The sequence below is a fragment of the Trichosurus vulpecula genome, chromosome 6 (assembly GCF_011100635.1).
Source record: "Trichosurus vulpecula isolate mTriVul1 chromosome 6, mTriVul1.pri, whole genome shotgun sequence".
Classification (NCBI taxonomy): Eukaryota; Metazoa; Chordata; class Mammalia; order Diprotodontia; family Phalangeridae; genus Trichosurus; species Trichosurus vulpecula.
Genome location: NC_050578.1, coordinates 131,028,363 through 131,048,433, shown reverse-complemented (window position 1 = coordinate 131,048,433; position 20,071 = coordinate 131,028,363). Strand labels below are relative to the sequence as shown.

At 41.1% G+C, this 20,071-nt stretch overlaps 2 protein-coding genes across 2 annotated transcripts in view; both read left to right on the top strand.

Annotated features, from left to right (window-relative positions):
• The window catches only part of SPOCK3 (SPARC (osteonectin), cwcv and kazal like domains proteoglycan 3), a 448,691-nt gene that overhangs the window by 262,896 nt on the left and 165,724 nt on the right, over nt 1–20,071 (top strand). The window lies entirely within an intron of this gene.
• Nucleotides 4,117–4,406, top strand: LOC118853280 (60S ribosomal protein L37a-like). The gene has a single exon (XM_036763294.1). It carries the CDS (start codon nt 4,117–4,119, stop codon nt 4,393–4,395), a length of 279 nt encoding a protein of 92 aa, XP_036619189.1. The 3' UTR covers nt 4,396–4,406.

The window sequence follows — 20,071 nt, the reverse complement described above, 5'->3', positions numbered from 1 at the left end:
TTTCTTCATTATTTTTTGGGTCTCCTTTAGCAAGTCACTGACTTTTTTCATGAATTTTTTGCATCATTCTCATGTCTCTTTCCAATTTTTCCTCTACTTCTCTTACTTGCTTTTCCATATCCATTTTGAGCTCTTCCATGGCCTGAGACCAATTTATATTTTTCTTGGAGGCTTTTGGTGTAGGCTCTTTGACTTTGTTGACTTCTTCTGGCTGTATGTTTTGATGTCTGAGTCTGAATCTGCATCCTTTTTCACTGCCTGTTCATGTTCCCAGCCAACTACTTGACCTTTGAGTTTTTCATCGGGGTATGACTGCTTGTAGAATAGAGAGTGCTTTGTCCCAAGCTTGAGGGGCTGTGCTGCTGTTTTCAGAGCTACCTCTCCACAGCAAGCTCTGCCACACCAGCACTCTGCCTCCCCAAAAACTGCCAACCAGAACCACAACCCAGATCCAAGCAGGACAAAGCAGGCTCTGCACTCCCACTCTGATCTGCCACTTAATTCCTCCCACTGGGTGGGCTTCTGGCAGGAAGTAACTGCAGCTTGAGCTCTGGATGTAGCTGCAGGACTGCTCCACTTCAGTCACCCCCAGGGGCCAGGGGCTGACTGTGCATTCCTTTCACTCTGTTCCAGCAGTTTTTCCACTAACCTGCTTTGTTGTCTTTGGTGTTTGTGGGTTGAGAAGTCTGGTAACTGCTGCAGCTCAATGATTCATGGCCCTAAGGCCTGATCCAGTCCTAACCCCAGTCTAGTCTGCCCTCGTGGGGCCCATGCTGGGCTGCACTCTGCTTCCAGCATGGTACAATAGACCCTTCCCAGCTACCATTCAGGCTGTCCTCGGTTGGAGCCCTCCTTCCCTCTGCTATATCATGGGTTCTGCAGCTGTAGAATCTGTTCAGAGCCTTTTAGCTTGAATTTATCTTAAGAAAATGCATTTCTAAAAGAGTGAAGGTATTGCTCTACAAATATTCAGAAAAATCATGTTTATATAATTAAAAACTTAAAATTGTACAGTTTCTGTAGATTGGTGGTGATAGAATGATTGAAAAGATGTTGCTTCAGGGGAGCTCTTTAGTTGGAGTCTTTTATTTCTAGTTTTTAAAATTTAGCTTTTAAAAAAATTTCTTTCTGTCTCTGAATAGTTTTGGTTGCATATTTGGTTTTCATTTCCAACTCATTCACCACCCCGTCGCCTTTTCCCTTACTTTATTGTAGGGCAAGAAAAATTTCTATGCCCCATTACCTCTATATCTTCTTTCCCAGTCACATGTAAAAACAACTTTTTTTTGGAACATCTGCTTTTAAAATTTGAGTTCCAAATTCTCTCCCTTCTTCCCTCCCCACCCATCCTCCCTAAGAAGGCAAGCAATTCAACATAGGCCACATATGCATCATTATGCAAAACCCTTCCACAGTACTCATGTTGTGAAAGACCAACTATATTTTGCTCCTTCCTGCGCTATCCCTCTTTACTCAGTTTTTTCCCTTGATCCTGTCCATTTTTGAAAGTGTTTGCTTTTGATTACCTCCTCCCCCTATCTGCCCTCCCTTCTATCATCCCCCCCTTTTTTATCTCCTTCCTCCTTCTTTCCTGTGGGGTAAGATAAACAGTTGAGTGCGTATGTTATTCCCTCCTCAGGTCAAATCAAATGACAGCAAGATTAACTCATTCCATCAGGTGGTCCTGGGGCTGGAAGCAACTGCAGCTGTAGCTCTGTAAGCAGCCTCACAGCTGTACCAGTCTCGCTGCCCCGAGGTAGTGGCTGACCATGAACTCCTTTCACTCAGTCACCACAGTTTTTCCCACTAATCTTCTCTGTTGTCTCTGGTGTTTGTGAGTTGAGAAGTCTGGCTCACTGATTCAGGGCACTACGCCCTGTTCTGCCAGGTTCCCTGTTTGGTTGGTCCTGGCGTGGCCCATGCTGGGCTCTGCTCTGCTCCCAGCTCTGTGCCATAGACCCTACCCAGCAACCATCCAAGCTGTCCTGGGCTACAGCCCTACTTCCCTCTGCTATTCCTTGGCTTCTGCAGTTCTAGAATTTGTTCAGAGCCATTTTTATAGGTGTTTGGAGGGTACTGGAGGAGAACTTTAGGCAAGCCACTGCTTTCCAGCCCTCATCTTGGCTCTGCCCCCTGAAGAAGAGATGTTTCATTTAGATTGACAGAAATTTTGCCTTCTCAGATAATTTTAATGCTATTTAAAACTTACTTTAATAATGACTTCGATAACTGCCACCTTTTGGCATGGGTTCCAGTCTCTGTCTCTCTTCCTTTTCATTCCCAAATTATTTTTCCTTCTGCTCCCAAAATAATCTTCCCAGGAAAGAAGTCTGAACATTTCTCTTCTCTTTTCAGAAAGTGTCAGTGGCTCATTATTGCTCTTTATTTCTAGCCACTTTAATGGCTATTGCTGCTTAGATAAAATAATAAGGCACTCAACTGGTGTATTTGTCCTCATGAAATTTACAGCTGTTTATTGGAAGCATTTGATTATTCACTTATAGTTCTTGGGTGGAAAATATTTAAGCTACCTTTTAAATTGTGAGGATAACCATAGCACAGAGGATGAGGCTTTGAGATCATTTGGTAAAATTTACTTCCCGTTGAGGTTTTGAAGCTTTCCTGTACTACCTCTAAAGACAATATTAGGAAAAGGATACTACAGTACCTGGAACTTATTCTTGATGTCTCAGTGCTGAAGTATCATGTATTGATAGTACTGTAGTTTCAGTACATTAAAAACACATGGAAAAAGAGGTTGAACTTTTAAGCAATAAAATAGTGAACTGAATCATTCACAATTTTCTGAGGAATAGAATTAGTGAAGTGATATTCAAAGGTAGGATTATTCCAAGGCTCAAGGGCAGGAACTGTTAGAAGAGCCCGAGGCTCCAGGTGCCTTGGAAGGAAAGAGAAGGGATTAGACCCCCTTTCAAATGTGTCACCTGTCTGCTCCCAAAGATGTCCTACTATCATATTTGAACTTCGTTGTACTCATCCCATTCTGCTTTATGTTGTATATATCTGTATGCTGCTCTTACTCCCCATTATGACATGAAAAGCTACTTGAGGACAGAGAGCTGCCTTTGTATTTACAGAAACTAGCTATTTACAAGATCTATGGTTTGCACTAAATATGACTTTGTTCCAATGCATGTCATGAAGATTAACAAATAATTATGCTTGTACTGGGTTCAGAATACAATGATCACTAATATGGATATTATCATTTTATGTTGATTGATGAGAGGTTATTTTCTGTTAATTGAGAAATTTCATATGGAACAAACCATAATAACCTTGGAAGGGTGAGTGAGATAAGTTCCCATCTTCATTCCCAACCAAATGAGACTTCCCTGTTTTGTAAGTACTCGGTTTGTCATCAAAAAAACAAAGGAAATATGATTAGTATGGCACAAATTGTTCTTGGTGAAGCCATGCTGGCTATTTGTCATCATATATATCTTTTCCAGGTGTTCACTAACCATCTCTTTACTGATTCATTCTAAAATAAATTTTCAAGAAACTGAATTTAAACTCATTGGCTGATATTTTGCAGATGTGGTGTTGTCTTACATTTTTGCAAAATTAGGACTTATGCCACTCTTCATTTTCTTGGAAACTTATTTTTTCATGATTTTTTTCAGATGTCACTGATAGCAGAACAAAAATTACATCAGTCGCATTCTTTCAGTACCTGGTGATATTATTCACATAGGTGACAAGACTTAAATTCATAAAAGACAACTAGGTGCTCTCATCATCTCTTTACTTTTTCTTGAGTTATCAGCATTCTATAAGAAAAACTGAGGAGCTCTATATTTTCTCTGTTGTCAGTTGTCCTATCCAGCAATATGCGAAAATCCTGTCCTTTCTTTGATTTTTTTTCTCGTTAATACAGCTTATAACAGTATCAGTTTCATTGCCCTTAGCTTCTCTTGACAATTTTAAACCCTTCAAAGTTCTAGTTCCTTAGCACAAAGTTCTGATAATTGTATGTACGTAATTACGCTCTATGCCTCATTCTCTGGTACCTGTCATTTCTCTCATTTCTCATATGCTTCTTTTGAAAAATCTAAATTGGCCTCTCTGAGCTCCAGTCCTGCAACTGGCAACATGGCTAAATGCACCAAGAAGGTCAAAATTGTTGGTAAATATGGAACATATTATGGTGCATCCCTCAGAAAAATGGTGAGGAAAATTGAAATTAACGAGCATGCCAAGTATACCTGCTCCTTCTGTGGCAAGACCAAAATGAGGAGACAGGCTGTAGGTATTTGGCATTGTGTATCCTGTATGAAAACAATAGCTGGTGGTGCATGGACCTACAATACTACCTCTGAAGTCACAGTCAAATCTGCCATCAGAAGACTGAAGGAATTGAAAGACCAGTAAAATCTTCTTATCAAATATCTGTAGCCCATAGTCCAACAATAAATGGGTTAATTCATGGAATAAAAATTTTTAAAAAAGAAAATCTAAGTTGATCATTGGGTTCTCTGTGTATACACATCAGTCTCTGCAGACAAATTCCATTTTTTCTTACATGAAATTTTGTTTTCCTTTTTGTCTTCTCAATCTCATTTTTCAGCATCAGCATTTTCCACCCACACTCAGATGATATTCCTTATAAAATTTTAGGTCATGAGATTCTACCAAGCCTTCTTCTAAATACTTTGAAATTTGTTTCCTCTAATGAAGAGAATGCATGTGAGACTGTCCACATGTATTTTCCTTTATCAAAAGTTCTAGAAGGTGATGAGAATCCCAACCCACACTTCCAGTGTTCCAATCATTTCTTCCATCCAATTATTCCTTTTTTATTGATAGTTGATTCTTGGACATTTCGGAAAATTAAATTATCATTAATGTAAATCTGTTTTCAATGGAGAGAGATTGATTTTAAGTACAATTTTAGGGTAATTTTGATAAAATTGTTAAAATTGATTCTTTCGTTAATCAGACTTAGTTATTGCACTGGATAAACTTAATAATGTATTGCACACATGATATTTAGTACTATCAGTTAACTGATCTGACATGTGGAAGCCTATAGACATAAATGATCTGGTTATTCACCTTGCCATATTTTTACCACTGCTTTCAGTATTCTCCTTTCTTCTGCACTAACCTACTCATGAGAGCTTTAAATGTTAACAAAGTAATATACAAAAGAGAGGTTCAATTTCATTCAGACACTATTGCTTTGTGTGTGTGTATATATACATATATATATATACTTAAAATTCTGACTATGTTTTTACCTAGTATATTTTCATAATAATACTTCTATATTAACTGCTATTTATAAGTGACCTGCAATCTAGTTAAGGCTTATTCCCTCATGTTATATGGTTTTTCTTTTGCTTCCCCAGCGTATCCCAGCTCTCAAGGCAAGCTGCCTTAATAGTTGCTTATTGGTGGGCATATAGTTGAGTGGGTAGAAGGCTTCTGAACCTTGTTTGAGCTGTTTTCAGATGTGGAATCCCTGAAATGTCGATGCAAGACCTCATTAAATATGGATCTAAACATTCATGGCTCTATAAAATCTTGTAAAGGGTTGAATGAAAAGCAGAAGAGTAAAGTGAGAAGTAAAAAGGGAGACTAGAAAGGATTAGGCAAAGAGGAATACAGAAAAGATGTTTTACTACTAAAAGAGAATTATAGGTATGTATACTTGCATGGATCAAAGACAATTTCTAGAACATTAAAGAACTGTTTATACAAAGCTGTTTATGTAATTAATATTCAATATACATAAGTAAAAGAAAGTTACTTACTGCTTCTTTTAATCCATTTTAGAAACATCATTTTGTAACTGGAAACGTGAGACTTGATACCTGATGATTTTGGAGGAATCATGCCCCTATATCCTTTTTGAGATCTCAAGAAAGGAGAAATTCTGTTGTCACTTCATTTTATAGCATCTGTGTATGTATCTTTGCCAAAAGCAAAATCATTCAGTTTCCTTAACACAGTTCAGCATTGACTCCAACACCTGAGATGAGCATTTTACTAGACCTCAGCCACACACAGATAAGGTCAAAGGAAACAATCTTTTTTGTTTCCATACAAAGAACCCTAAAGTTTCTCCTCCAGCCACTTCTCTTTGCACTTCTCTCTCAGTCTCACTCCCAAACCTATTCTATTTATTAATTTATTTTTTATTCTTATTTTAATTTACAACATTCAGTTCCTCAAGTTTTGGACTTTCAAATATTCTACTCCCTCCTTCTGCTCCCTCCTCCTCATCCAAGACATCATGTAACCCAATATAGGTTCTTCATATATCTTCACACTTAACATATTCACAACAGTCAAATTGAAAAGAAGAACTATAACAAATAGAATGAACCATGAGAAATAAGAAACAAAACAGAAACAAAAATCAACAAAAAAAAGGGAGCAGATAGTTTCCTTCAAATCTACATTCAGGCTCTGTAATTCTTTCTCTGGATGTGAATCACTTTTTCCATCATGAGTCTTTTGGAGTCATGTCAGAACCTTGCATTGCTGAGAAGAGCCAAGTCTATCAAAATTAGTCATCAGAGATACTGTGTGTCTATAATCGCATGTAATGTTCTCCTGGTTCTGCTCCCCTCACTCAGCATCAGATCATATAAGTTTTCCAGGTTATTATGAAGTCTGTCTGTTCCTCATTTCTAATAGCGAAATAGTATTGAATTATGTTCATATACCACAACTTGTTTACCCATTCTCTAATTGATAGGCATCCCCTTGATTTCCAAATCTTTGCCACCACAAAAAGAGCTCCTATAAATATTTTTTAACATAATGGTTCTTTTTTGACTTGTATGATCTCTTTGGAGTACAGGCCTAGAAGTGGTATTGCTAGGACAAAGGGTATGCACATTTTTATAGCCCTTTGGGCAAAGTTCCAAATTGCTCTCCAGAAAGGTTGGTTCGGTTCACAACTCCACCAACAATGCATTAGTGTTCCAATTTTCCCATATCCTCTGTAGCACTTAGAAATTACCAATTTTGTCATGTTAGTCCATCTGACAGGAGAGATGTGGTACATAAGAGTTATTTTGATTATCATTTCTGTAATAAATAGTGATCTAGATCATTTTTTAAATTTATTTTTTATTTTTAGTTTACAGCACCCAGTTCCACAAATTTTTGATTTCCAAAATTTTCTCTCCCTCTCTCTCCTCCCTCTTCCCCCCCTCCAAGACAGCATGTAGTCTGATATGTGTTCTACATGTATCTTCACATTGAACTTATTTACATAATAGTCACATTATAAATAAGAATTATAACTAAGGAATCAATCATGCGAAAGAAGAAGCAAAACCAAAAAAGAAGGAAAAAAAAGAGAGAGAGAGAAAGTGGTTTGCTTTGATCTGCATTCAGACTATTTAATTCTTTCTCTGGATGTGTACAGCTTTTTCCATCATGAGTCTTTGAACCTTGCATTGATTAGAAAAGCCAAGTTTATCAAAGTTAGAGCCTTACAGAAACCATGTGCCTTTACTCTTGTATAATGTTCTCCTGTTTCTGCTCCCCTCACTCAGCATCAGTTCATATCAGTCTTTCCAGCTTATAATGAAATCCATCTGTTCCTCTCTTCTTATAGCACAACAATATCCCATTAAATTCATTTACCACAACACATTTACCCATTCCCCAATTGATGGACATCCCTTTGATTTCCAGTTCTTTGCCACCACAAAAATAGCTGATATAAATATTTTTGTACATACAGGTCCCTTTCCCACTTGTGTGATCTCTCTGGGATATAGTCCTAGAAGTGGTATTGCTGGGTCAAAAGGTATGCACATTTTTATAGCCCTTTGGGCATAGTTCCAAATTGCTCTCCAGAATGGCTGGATCACTTTACAACTCCACCAACAATGTAGCACTGTTCCAGTTTTTTCACATCCTCTCCAACATTTATAATCTTCCTGTTTTTTTTGATGTTAGCCAATCTGACAGGAGAGATGTGGTACCTAAGAGTTGTTTTTCTTTGCATTTCTCTAATCAATAGTGATATAGAGCATTTTTCCATATGACTATAGATATCTTTAATTTCTTCCTCTGAAAACTGCTTATTCATATCTTTTAACCATTGCTCAATAGGGGAATGACCTGTGTTCCTATAAATTTGATTCAGATCCCTGTGTTCTTATAATTTTTATTCTTTTCTCTATGTATTTGAGAAATGTGAGGCCTTTATCTGAGACACTGGTTGTAAAAAATTGTTTGCCAGCTTTCAGCTTCCCTTCTAATGTTGGTTGCATTGATGTTTTTGTTTCTGCAAAAATATTTCAATTTAATGTAATAAAAATCATCCATTTTGAATTTCATAATGTTCTCTATCTCTACTTTAGTCATAAATTCTTCCATTATCCATAAATGGAACAGCTAAACTATTCCTTACTCTCCTATGTTGCTTACAATATCAGCCTTTACACCTAAACCATATACCCATTTTAATTTTGTCTTGGTATATGGTGTAAGTTGGTATATAGTGTAAGTATTTCCAGCAGTTTTTGTGAAACAGTGAGTTCTTATCCCAGAAGCTAGTCCTTTGGTTTATCAAAGAGTAGATTGCTATAGTCATTGACTACTGTGTCTTGTGTACCTAACCTGTTCCACTTATGCACCATTCTCTTTCTTAGTAGGTACCAAAGAGCTGTGATAATTGCTGCATTATAATATAAATTAAGATCTAATATGAGGGGCAGAGCCAAGATCAGTGGGTGAAAACAGGGACTCACTTGAACTGTCCCCCAAATCCCTCCAAATGCCTATAAAAATGACTCTAAACACATTCTAGAGCTGACAGAGTGAAAGAAGTCTCCTGTCCAAGCCAGCCTGGATGGTCGCTGAAAAGCTTCTATTACCCCATGCTAAGAGAACAGTGCAGCCCATTGTGGGCCCCTCCAGGACAGACCAGGCCAGAGAAGACCAGGCAGAGCAGGTCTCAGGGCCCTGAATCACTGAGCTGTGGTGTTTTCCAGATTTCTCAACCCACAAACACCAAAGACCACATAGCAGATCAGTGGGAAAATTGTTGGACTTGGGTGAGAGAAGGGCACTGTCCAACCCCAGCCTGAGGTTATGGAGGTAGCTGCAGTGGTGGCCCCAGAAGCAGCAGTGGTGGCTGCTTATGGAGCTCCAAGTCCACAGATGGTGGGGGGCATTCAAGTGGCTGATCAGAGCAGGAGCGCAGGGATCTTTTTGCTGGTCATGAGGCAGGATTCCCTTGCTTTGCCCTGTTTGAATCTGGGTCAGCAGCTTGTTGGTGGTCCTTGTGGCAGGAGTAGCCCTGGTTTGGGTGGCTGTGGAGAGGGTGTCTTCATGGTAGTTACATGGCATAAAGGACTGCTTGCACTCACAGACCAGAGCAAAGCCCAGGAGACCAGTATCATACCACCTTAGAATAGAAGTAGCTCTGAAAACAGCAGCACAAAACCCCTGAAGCTTGGGACAGAGCCCTCTCCACTATGGAAGCAGTCATACCTTGACAAAGAGCTCAAAAATCAAGTAATTGGCTGGGAAAATGAGCAGGCAATATAAAAAATCAGACTACATAATCTTACTTTGGTGAAAAACATCAAAACATACAGCCAGAAGAAGTCAATAAAGTCAAAGATCCTACATCAAAAGCCTCCAAGAAAAATATGAGTTGGTCTCAGGCCATGGAAGAGCTCAAAAAATTTGGCAAATCAAGTAAGAGAAGTAGAGGAAAAATTAGGGAGAGAAATGAGAATGATGCAAGAAAATCATGCTAAAGGAGAACCCCCAAAATACTGAAGAAAATAATAGCTTAAAAAAAGACTAACCCAAATGGCAAAAGAGGTCCAAAAGGCCAATGAAAAGAATACCTTAAAGGTAGAATTAGCCAAATGGTAAAGGAGTTGCAAAATATCACTGAATAAAATAATGCCTCAAAAATTAGAATGGAGTAAGTCAAAGCCAGTGACTTTATGAGAAATCAAGAAATTATAAAACAGAACCAAAAGAATGAAAAAAAAATAGAAGACAGTGTGAAATATTACATTGGAAAAACCACTAACATGGAGAATAGATAAAAATCATTGTACTACCTGAAAGCCATGATCAAAAAAAGAGCCTAGACATCATCTTTCAAGAAATTATCAAGGAAAACTATGCTGATATTCTGGAACCAGAGGGTACAATAGAAATTGAAAGAATCCACCAATTGCCTATTGAAAAACTCACCAAAAGAAAATTCCTAGTAATATTGTAGTCAAATTCCAGAGTTCCCACATCAAAGAGAAAATACTGCAAGCAGGCACAAAGGAAACAATTTGAGTATTGTGGAAGCACAATCAGGATAACACAAGATCTAGCAGCTTCTATCTTAAAAGATAGAAGGGCTTGGAATACAACATTCCAGAGGTCTAAGGAGCTAGGAGTAAAAGCAAGAGTCACTTACCCAGCAAAATTGAGTATCATGCTCCAAGGTAAAATATGGATTTTCAATGAAAAAGAGAACTTTCAAGCATTCTTGATGAAAAGACCAGAGCTGAATAGAAAATTCTACTTGCAAATACAAGAATCAAAAGAAGCATGAAAAGGTAAACAGGAAAGAGAATGAATAAGGGCCTCACTAAAGTTGAACTGTTTACATTTCTACATGGAAAGTTATGTGTAACTCGTGAGATATTACTCAGTATTTGGGTAGTTGAAGAGCATAGTGAAAAGTCCCATTTTGCTTGCCTTTACATTCAAAAGGTAAGATTCATCAAAGGTACTTGATTACCTCAGAATTCCAAAGGAGAAGACAACCCAAAAAGTCCTACCCTGATTACCGTTACACTAGGCCACCTTCCCTTGCATTTCTTTTCATTATTGATATTGTCAAATTTCTGTTCTTCCAGATGAAAATTTTTTCATTATTTTTTCTAGTTCTGTAAAATAATACATAGAATAATGGTGATATATAGAAATGCTGTTGATTTGTGTGGGTTTATTTTATATTCTGAAGCTCTGCTAAAGTGGTTTATTATTTCAAGTATTTCTTTTTAGTTATTTTCTTGGATTCCCTAAGTATACCATCTAATTATCTGCAAAGAGTAATAGCTTTTTTTTTCCTTTTCGCCTATTCTAATTCCTTCAATTTCTTTTTTCTCTTATTGCTAAAACTAAAATTTATAGTACCATATTGAATAACACTGGTGACAATGGACATCCTTGTTTCATCCCCAACCTTACTGGAAATACTTCTAGCTTATCCCCATTGCATATGACACTTGCTGATGGTTTTTCAATAGGTGCTACTTATGATTTGAAGGACAACTCCATTTATTCCTATGTTCTCATGTTTTTTTTAATAGAAATGGATGTTGTATTTTGCCATTTTTTTGTTTATCTCTTGAGATAATCTTATGGTTTCTGTTAGTTTTGGTTTTGATAATTGTCAATCATGCTAATAGTTTTCCTAATGTTGCACTAGCCCTACATTCTTGGTATAAATCCTAACCAGTCATAGATCAGTATTCTTAAGATAAGTGGCTGTAATCTCTTTGCTAATATTTTATTTAAAATTTTTCCATCTATATTCATTAGGAAAATTGGTTGGTAATTTTCTTTCTCTGTTTTTGTTTTTCATGGTTTACATATCACCACCATATGTGTATCATAAAAGGAATTTGATAGAACTCATTCTTCACCTATTTTCTCAAAGACTTTACATAGCATTGGAAGTATTTGTTCTTTAAATGTTTGGCAGAAATCACATGTGAATACAAATACCTCTGCAGCATTTTTCTGAAGGAGTCCATTGATGGCTTGTTCAATTTCTTTTTTTTTTCTAAAATGATGTTGAGTATTTTATTTCTCACTTCTGTTTTTCTTGGTCATTTATATTTTTGTAAATAGTCAACCATTTCATTAAGATTGTCAATTTTATTGGCATACAGTTGGGAAAATTAGCTCCTAATTATTGTTTGAATTTCCTTTTCACTGATTGTGAATTCACCCTTTTCATTTTTGATACTGGCAATTTGGTTTTCTTTTTTTAAAATCATATTTACCAAAGGTTTATTTATTTTATTTTTTTTCATAAAACCAGTTCTCAGTTCTATTTTTTTTTCCAAAGAGAAAAACAAAGTTTATTCCAGATTCGCCATAATGGGTAGTCTTAAGAAATCTCACCATTTGTGACACTTATTTTCACAAGCAGGCCAGATTCAATCTACTGAGCTAGATTGAATCTGAGCCCCTTCAGGGAGGCAAGATAGAATGGGATTAAGGGTGGGAAGTAGCTGAAGGCTACCTGGAGATAACAGGTAATGTAGGGCTAAGCTAATTTAGGGGTAAAAGCTTATGGCCTCAGGCAAAAGCCTCAGCAAGTGGGAAGATTCAAGGAGAATTCAAGGGAGTGCCCACAGTCTAAACCCCGTCATTTCCCCCTCAAACAAATGGTAACCAAATTCCTTTGGGGTAAAGGGTGAAGGTCTCAGCTTCTGAAATTTCTTCCTTTTGGCAAGGGGTGTAGAGTTGTCCCTGCCTCGATGGGTCCAGTTCAAAGGGTACACAGTCAATCATCTGGAAGTTGATGGCTTGAAGCCTGGAGGAGGCAAACCTGGCAAGGAGGTTAAGCAAACAAGGTACTAAATGAGCAGTATAAAAGTATAGAAAAAGGATAATTTCCCTGGAGTAATACACAACTTCCCTGTTGGGAATTAAATGTGACTATTTCATACCTAGCTCTCTTAACCACTTGTTCTGTGTACCACACTACCACAGGGTTCAAGTGTGTGTAGCACACCCGAAAAATAGGTCAGAGATATCTAAGAACAAGTCTTGATGTTTGGTGAGCCACTGGTGGCCCTCTGCTTCCAGGATGCTCTGAACTCAATGGGGAGTCAGAACTTCTAAGGGGTGGTCAACTGGAGGTTTAGAAACTTCATCAATTAGAATGGCTGTAGCAGCCACAGAGTCTAATTGTTTTAAAAAATAGGCTACCAGCTTGGGGTCTGGTTCTAGGGACCAGATTAGGACTCCCAAAGCCTGTCCTCTCCTTTCAACAACATACAGAGTGAAAAGTTTTTCTAAATCAGTTAAAGCTAATGCTGTAGTGTTGTGCCAAAAAAAAAGCAAGCGAGACCCGGATATAAATTTGGATGTGGATTTATTCAAGCGCACGACTGTTGGGAGTAATTACTCAAATCGAGCAACCCCGAACTGGGGAAGAGAGAGGGTACTTAAAGGGAAAGAACACAATTTGATTTCCATGGAGGTGGGAACACAAACAGTGGGACAAGTTTAGGCAGGATTATTTCCATGGAGAAGGGAACACAAGCAGTGGGGTCCATGAAGATGGGAGTAAAAACAGTGGGGTGAGCTGGGGCAAGAAAGAGAAACTGGAGGAAATTGGTGGGGGGGGGGTTGGGCATAACGTTCCCCAATTTTTTTTCAAAGTGTGTCAATTCCTTGACACATTCTCAGGGGATCTGTCACAACAATCAGGGGGACTTGGATTTGCAAATTGGTAATGGAGATCCCTAACTAACAGCAGTTTAACAGAGTTTATGCAGGACTTGACAAATTACAGAAAATGATTAATGAGGCAGGGGCCCACAACCAGAGCTATAGTGAGGAGGAGGAGGGGACCAGCCAGGGTCGTCACCAGTGTATTGAGCTAAGGGAATGTACGGAACAGGGACTGATACCAGTTCTCAGAGTTTTCCAGATCCCTTTGTCTATTGGCAATATTTTGGCGTACCAACCTCAGGCTTTCCCACACCACCCCAGAGTTGTTAGCATAGAAACAACAAGCCTCTCCCAGGGCCACACATAGGCCACCCTGCTTGAGAAAAAGAAGGTCAAGGCCTCTGTCCTTCTGGAGGGCCACCTCCACCAATGAGTCCACTTGTTTTTCTAGGACTGAGATGAACTACTCTATGTGGGAGACGTCAGTGTTTACCTGTGCACTTAAGGTCTTATAGTTGAGATCTCCTTTGACTAGGGCTGCTGTTCCAGTGGTGGCGGAGCCCACAAACCCCAGGCCCACTAAGATGGGGATGAGGAGTGTAAGCCATGTATTGCTCACCTTTGACGGTAACTTGGTTGCCGTTCAGCGGAAAAATAGCACCAGCCTTCCTCACCCAGGAGGAGGGAAACCTGGGGAATTATGGCCACCAAGATGCACAGGGGGCCCTCCGGGTGTTGTTGGTGTCTGAGGAACACAGTAGCAGAGACACACTGGGTAAGGCCATCGTGACACGCCCACCAGGCTCCTGGGGGGGCCAGGAAGTAGTCTGAGCTGGATGCCTGAAACTCCTGAGTTCCTTTGCAAATGGAGCCATACTGAAAACTGGATAAAGTGGTGTTAGATGATGTAAGGCAAAGACCTGTTCCCTGCACATCCCCAAGGGTGAGCCATGGTTGGTTCCACTCGCAGTTCTCTGTGTTGGAGGTAGGGGTGATGGAGGCATTTAGTGCCACCACTACATAGTAAGGAGGCTGGGGCTTAACACAGATTCAACAATTTTTGCCCACTATGTGGTTAGAACTGTTAAGTGTCTAATGAACAGCCGATAAAAGGGCAAGCAAGGAAACCTGATAGGTGTGGGGTTCCTGGGTAATAGGTGTTGGGGCAGGGATGGCTAGGTTCCCTAATGGGGCAGGGATAGCCAGGTCCCCTATTGGGCCAATGGGATGGGGACCTGGTAAAGGCTTCTCAGTCACAGTCAGGGTCACTGTCTCTCCCACATGTGGCAACCCCATGGTCTCCCAAGGGATATTAATGAGTCCCAGTACCCGAGAGACCAGGCCTCTCCAGGCAGGGTCGAAAGGGTTTAGGACAATAAGATCGAGTTTGGGGTGCCAGGGGTTGGACCTGATTGTACAGATATGGAGTAACGGGTCTGAGCCCCCAATGCTGCCTACTGGGACACACAGGAAGTCACTAGGGTCAGTTGAGGGAGGTTGTAGGCCATGACACAATGGCAGGCACATGTGGTTGGGCATCCTGAAGTAGAACAGAGCAGGTAGCCTGCGTCTGCTGGTGGGCCCTCAAAAAGGGTATTGAGGGGGAGATGTATGTCTTCGTGACTTTGGAAAGTCAAAGACTGTTTGTTCCCTGTAGTGATTACCCAAGTAGAGCTTGGTTTGGGGGCATAGGGATTGCAGGGGACTCCAGGGGTAACAGGAGGATCAAGAAGAGGGTTGGAACAGTCTTAGCCTTTGGGGGTCACTGAGGGGCTCTACCTTACATTGTGTGGAAGCAGCTGCCTTCACACGGCTGTGGTGGAGCCAGACAGGAATCGACCAGAGGTCGCGTGTTTCCGGATTAGGATAGAGTCCCCAGGCTGGAAGCAGTGGAGGTGGTCAGAAGTTGGAATAGGCGGGGCTTCCTGGACAGATTTATGAAGCTGAGACTGGGTATGTTGCACATCCTGTAGGAACTTAATGAGGGAAGCATTAATAGGAGGGGGCCACCCAAAAAGAATTTCAGAGGGGTCAAATCTAGTTTATTAGGGGTTCATTGGCTGCGGAGCAGGGCCAGAGGGAACAGAGTGACCCAGTTCTCCTGAAACTCTTTAAGAGTGCAGTTTGCTCGTTCAACCTGACCAGAGCTCTGGGGCCACGGGCACAGTACAATTTCCATTCCACCCCTAAAGCTCTGGACACACCCCGAGAAATTTTGGCAACAATACTAGGGCCATTAAATGAGCCAATGCTAAGGGGAAGGCCGAAACCCATTCAAGAGTTTCCCAATGTTCCCCTGGTTGCGCTCCCAGCAGCCTTACCCCCAGTGGAGCTGTCTCTGCCTGTTTTGCGTTCACTTGGGCGCAGGATGCGCATCTGGTGACTGTGCTGGTAAGGATGTTATCTAAGTGGTGGATGTAATATTTGTCCCTGAGTAGCTCCCCCCACCCCCGTGTGATCTGACAGAGTCTTCCCACCCAATCCCTCCCCAAGACCTCAAGAACAAAAGTTTGGCCATCTCCCAAAACCTACCACCCAGACTCCTTCCCCCTGCTTTTTTTTTCTTTTGGCCGCTAAGGAATCATGCGAGGTTGAATAGGAGGAAGGAGGGGTGGCAGAGGGGAGGGGGTCTGAAACAAGAAGAAGGGGGGAGACTTCCAAGAGGGATGCTGCTCCGGCAGCGGCATCGGTTGCGCAGTTGCCGATTGCTTCGGGGGAGTTGCCGAGTTGATGGCCCAGGCAGTGGATAAGAAGATGTGAGGGGTCCGTTCTTTGTAAATAGACAGAAAAACCATTGGAGTCAGGAAGAAGTGTGGCAGGGTTAAGGGCTGATTTACCACAAAAGATGAAAGGGCTTAATGATGTCAGGGAGAGCAAATGCAGGGGCAGAGGTGAGGGCCCTTTTCAGGGAGTCAAAGGAGTTTTTGTTCTGCCAGGGTCCAGACTAGAGGGCCAGACCCAGCAGTAGAAGAGTAAAGGGGTTTAGCAAGGTCAGCAAACCCAAGGATCCAGAGACGGCAGTTCACGTACCTGCTTCTTGGTAGTAGGAACAGGAATGTTTAGGATGGCCTGGATACAAGCTTGAGAGAGAGAGTGATTTCCTGCCTCAAGGCAGTACCCAAGGTAGGAAACAGAGGTGCAACAGATCAGTGCCTTCTTGGCGGACACGCAGTAGCCGAGGGAATTTAAAAGAGACAGAAGAGAGTGAGTAGCTTGAAAGCAACCGTCCTCAGTAGATGTAGCTAACAAGATCATTAACATACTGAATGAGGGAGCAAGAAGGGTTAGATTCCCAGAAAGGCAAGAGATTCTGGTGGAGCGCTTCATTAAAGAGGGTGGGGGAATTTTTGAAACCCTGAGGCAACCTTGTTGAGATCAGCCGGCCAGAGAAGCCCGAAGAAGGGTCGACCCATGTAAAAGCAAAAAGGGGCTGGATTGCAGGAGCCAAAGGAATGGAGAAGAAAGCATCCTTAAGGTCCAAGACAGTGTACACAGTGTGGGTGGGTGGCAAGAGGCTGAGAAGGGTGTAAGGATGGCTTATTGACCTCCCAAAGATCTTGCACTGGCCGAAAGTCAGAAGTGCCAGGCTTTCTAACAGGAAGCAGAGGAGTGTTCCAGGGGGACTGGCACAGGACAAAGATGCCAGCCTCCTTGAGGCAGGAAATATGGAGAGCTACTGAGGAAAGAGAACGAATCCATCTGGAGGCTAGAAAAGCAGTTTTGGGTCTTGGGGGAGGGTTGCTGGAGGAGAGAAAAGCTGAGAGCTATGCCTCTGTGGGCTCCAGAAGACATGGGATACTGAAACCAGAGAGGCCATAGCTAGAAGCTAGAAGCCAGGAGGGTTAGATTCGGCCCAAACCCCAGGGACCAGGGAAAAAAGCAGTCCAGGTTGGGGCTGCCAGAAGCTGACTCAGTCAGCTCATGAAGGAGGGGAGGGCATTAGGAGGAGAGGTCAGGGCTAAGTCCAGGGAGGCTGACTCACCATGGTCTTCGGGTATCACAACTTGACAATAATAGCAGTTTCTGACAAATACCTTTTCTTTTTAAAGCTTTTTTTACCTGGACCTGACAAATTTTAATTTTAAAAGAATAACCTAAGAGCCAATTAGTCCTACTGACTTTAAAACCCAGGTTCAGAGGTCAGCTAGCTTCTGACTCCACTGTTCTCTCTCCTTCAGTAAAACTTCCACTTCCAGGCTTTTCCCAACTTATTGTACAAATAGGGATCCCAGTACTGCTGCTACAAAACCTGGAAGTTTATAACTTCTTAAATTAAACTTCTTTAAAGGACATGGTCATATAAAATGACTTAACAGTTTTCTAATCCCTTCATTATTTTAACAGTACAATTGTCAGTCTAACAACACTTGGAGAAATTGTTTCTCTAACAACACAGATGAACTTAACAGTTGTTACCAAGCAAAATGAACTTAACAGTTGTTACCAAGCAATATGACAAACTTTTAGAAATACAACAATACCATAAACAGATGTCATGCATTTAAACCTTTAAAATCATAATTAATTAATTACCAATCTGGCTGGATGTATTTCCACCTTCATCTTATCACCATTGACATAAACTTCACATCTGAGAAAATTCACATACGAAGCAATTCTATTTAACTTGAACGATTGTTTTTGCCAATCAATATACTAAATACTTTTAAAAATAAGAATACTATTACAACTTGGAATCACCTGTTATAACCAGGTCACTTTAAAGTGACACACTGGACCAATATTCATGTTAAATTTAATAGAACCTACTCACAGATCTTGTCCAAAGGGTGGGTGGACATAATCCCTTCCATCTCTCTATAGCTTCATCTCTTGGGTTTTTAACTCAAGCTATCAAGCCTTTTTACTCTAAGCTGCTTGCTCAAGACTTTAATTTACTAATCTTCCACTTTTATCACAGTCTCTCTTTTCCTTTTCCCATAAACTTTAGTGACAAGCAGTAAAATGAACTCTAATTTATCTTAAGCATTAAATTAGGAATGACATATCTTCACTTTTCACAATTAGTTCACTTCTTTTTCTGGTTGGGTCCCATTACACAAAAACTTTTCTCCTTTATGTAGGCAGAAAAAGGGTTAAAACACTTCTCTGGCTGTTTCTCTTTTTGATCTTAGGGAGGAGTTAACCCTTCCTTATCTTGAATTTTTTTTAGTGCAGAGAAGTTCAAAGGAACTTTTCCCAAGTACCTTTAAGTCTTTCTCCTGAGCGGTTACCTTTAAGTCTTTCTGCTCAGATAACTGCCTTTTTTTGAGTGAAAGTTATGCCAGAGCCCTGAGAAGTCAGTCTTAACACTTCTCAGGCTTTCTTTTCTCACACACCCTGTTTTCTCCCATCTTCAACATAAATCAATCTCCCCCCACAACTTGACTTTAACCTGTAGGTATTTCTCCTTACGATGGTAAATTTTAACCAGACTACGGACACATAGCCTGCTCTGCTCCCTCCTCAGGAATGCCAGTGTGATAGGGAGGGGCAAGGGGGGAGTTTACTGCCCACTACTGCAGCGGCTTACTGCTGTTGCTAATTCATAGACACACACATGCACAGGCACAGACAGACAAAATCACACAAACACAAAACGGAGAGACGCCCCAGGACAGATACACAGAAACCACAAATGGGCAGAGGCTAGACGTCTCTAGCGTGCCCAGAAGATCGGTGCTTTTTCAGAGGGGAGGGTCTGTCAGACTAATTAGGTCTGTCCCCCCACTTTACTTACCACTTAAGCCATACCCGGCCCCAAATCTCCACCAGAACCAGAAGGGAATTCCCACCGGAAACCAGAAACCTGACTCAACTTACCTCTGGGGCTCTGGAACATCTCATAGACTGGCCCCCCTAGAGGTCTGGACCCACTAAAGTCTGAATAGAGGGCAGGTTGGCGTCAGGGGGTGGGTTAGTTCTCCTCCCTCTCGAGCACTTGGGGCTCTGAGACGTCTGGCCTAAAAGTCAATTATTAACGTCTCAGAGGCCGGCTCCCCTTAGAGGTCCAGACGAGGAGACACCCACTACCTGAGGACAAGACCCTACCTGGCCCAGGTCTTGGGGGGTGCCACAGGCCACCCCCAAATCTCGCTGAGGCCTCCAGAATTGTCATGCCCAAGAAAAGCGAGCAAGACCCTCATATAAATTTGGATGTGGATTTATTGAAGAGAGTGACTGTTCAGAGTAATTACTCAAATTGAACAGCCCCAAGCTGGGGAAGAGAGAGGATACTAAAAGGGAAAGAACACAATTTGATTTCCATGGAGATGGGAACACAAACAATGGGACAAGCTTAGGCAGGATTATTTCCGTGGAGAAGGGAACACAAACAGTGGGGTCCATGGAGATGGGAGTACAAACAGTGGGGTGCATATAAATGGGAGTAAAAACAGTGGGATGAGCTGGGGCAAGAAAGAGAAATTGGAGGGGGGCAGGGCATAACAATAGTGCTGGTCAATTTAGTTTTGAAAGTCTCAAAAGCTTTATTCTGGTCCAGCCCTATCTCTAGAGGGAGTGAGTCACCACCTTGAGTAGCAATTAATAGTTGCAGTCCCTCCCAGGCCTTGGGTTTAATTAGATATTGACTGCAATGGGGTAATACTTTAGAATCTTGGAGCAGAACTATACCTGGGGT

Bases quoted from the DNA above. Each gene is read 5' to 3' on its own strand.
- LOC118853280 (XM_036763294.1), top strand. From the start codon at position 4,117: ATGGCTAAATGCACCAAGAAGGTCAAAATTGTTGGTAAATATGGAACA.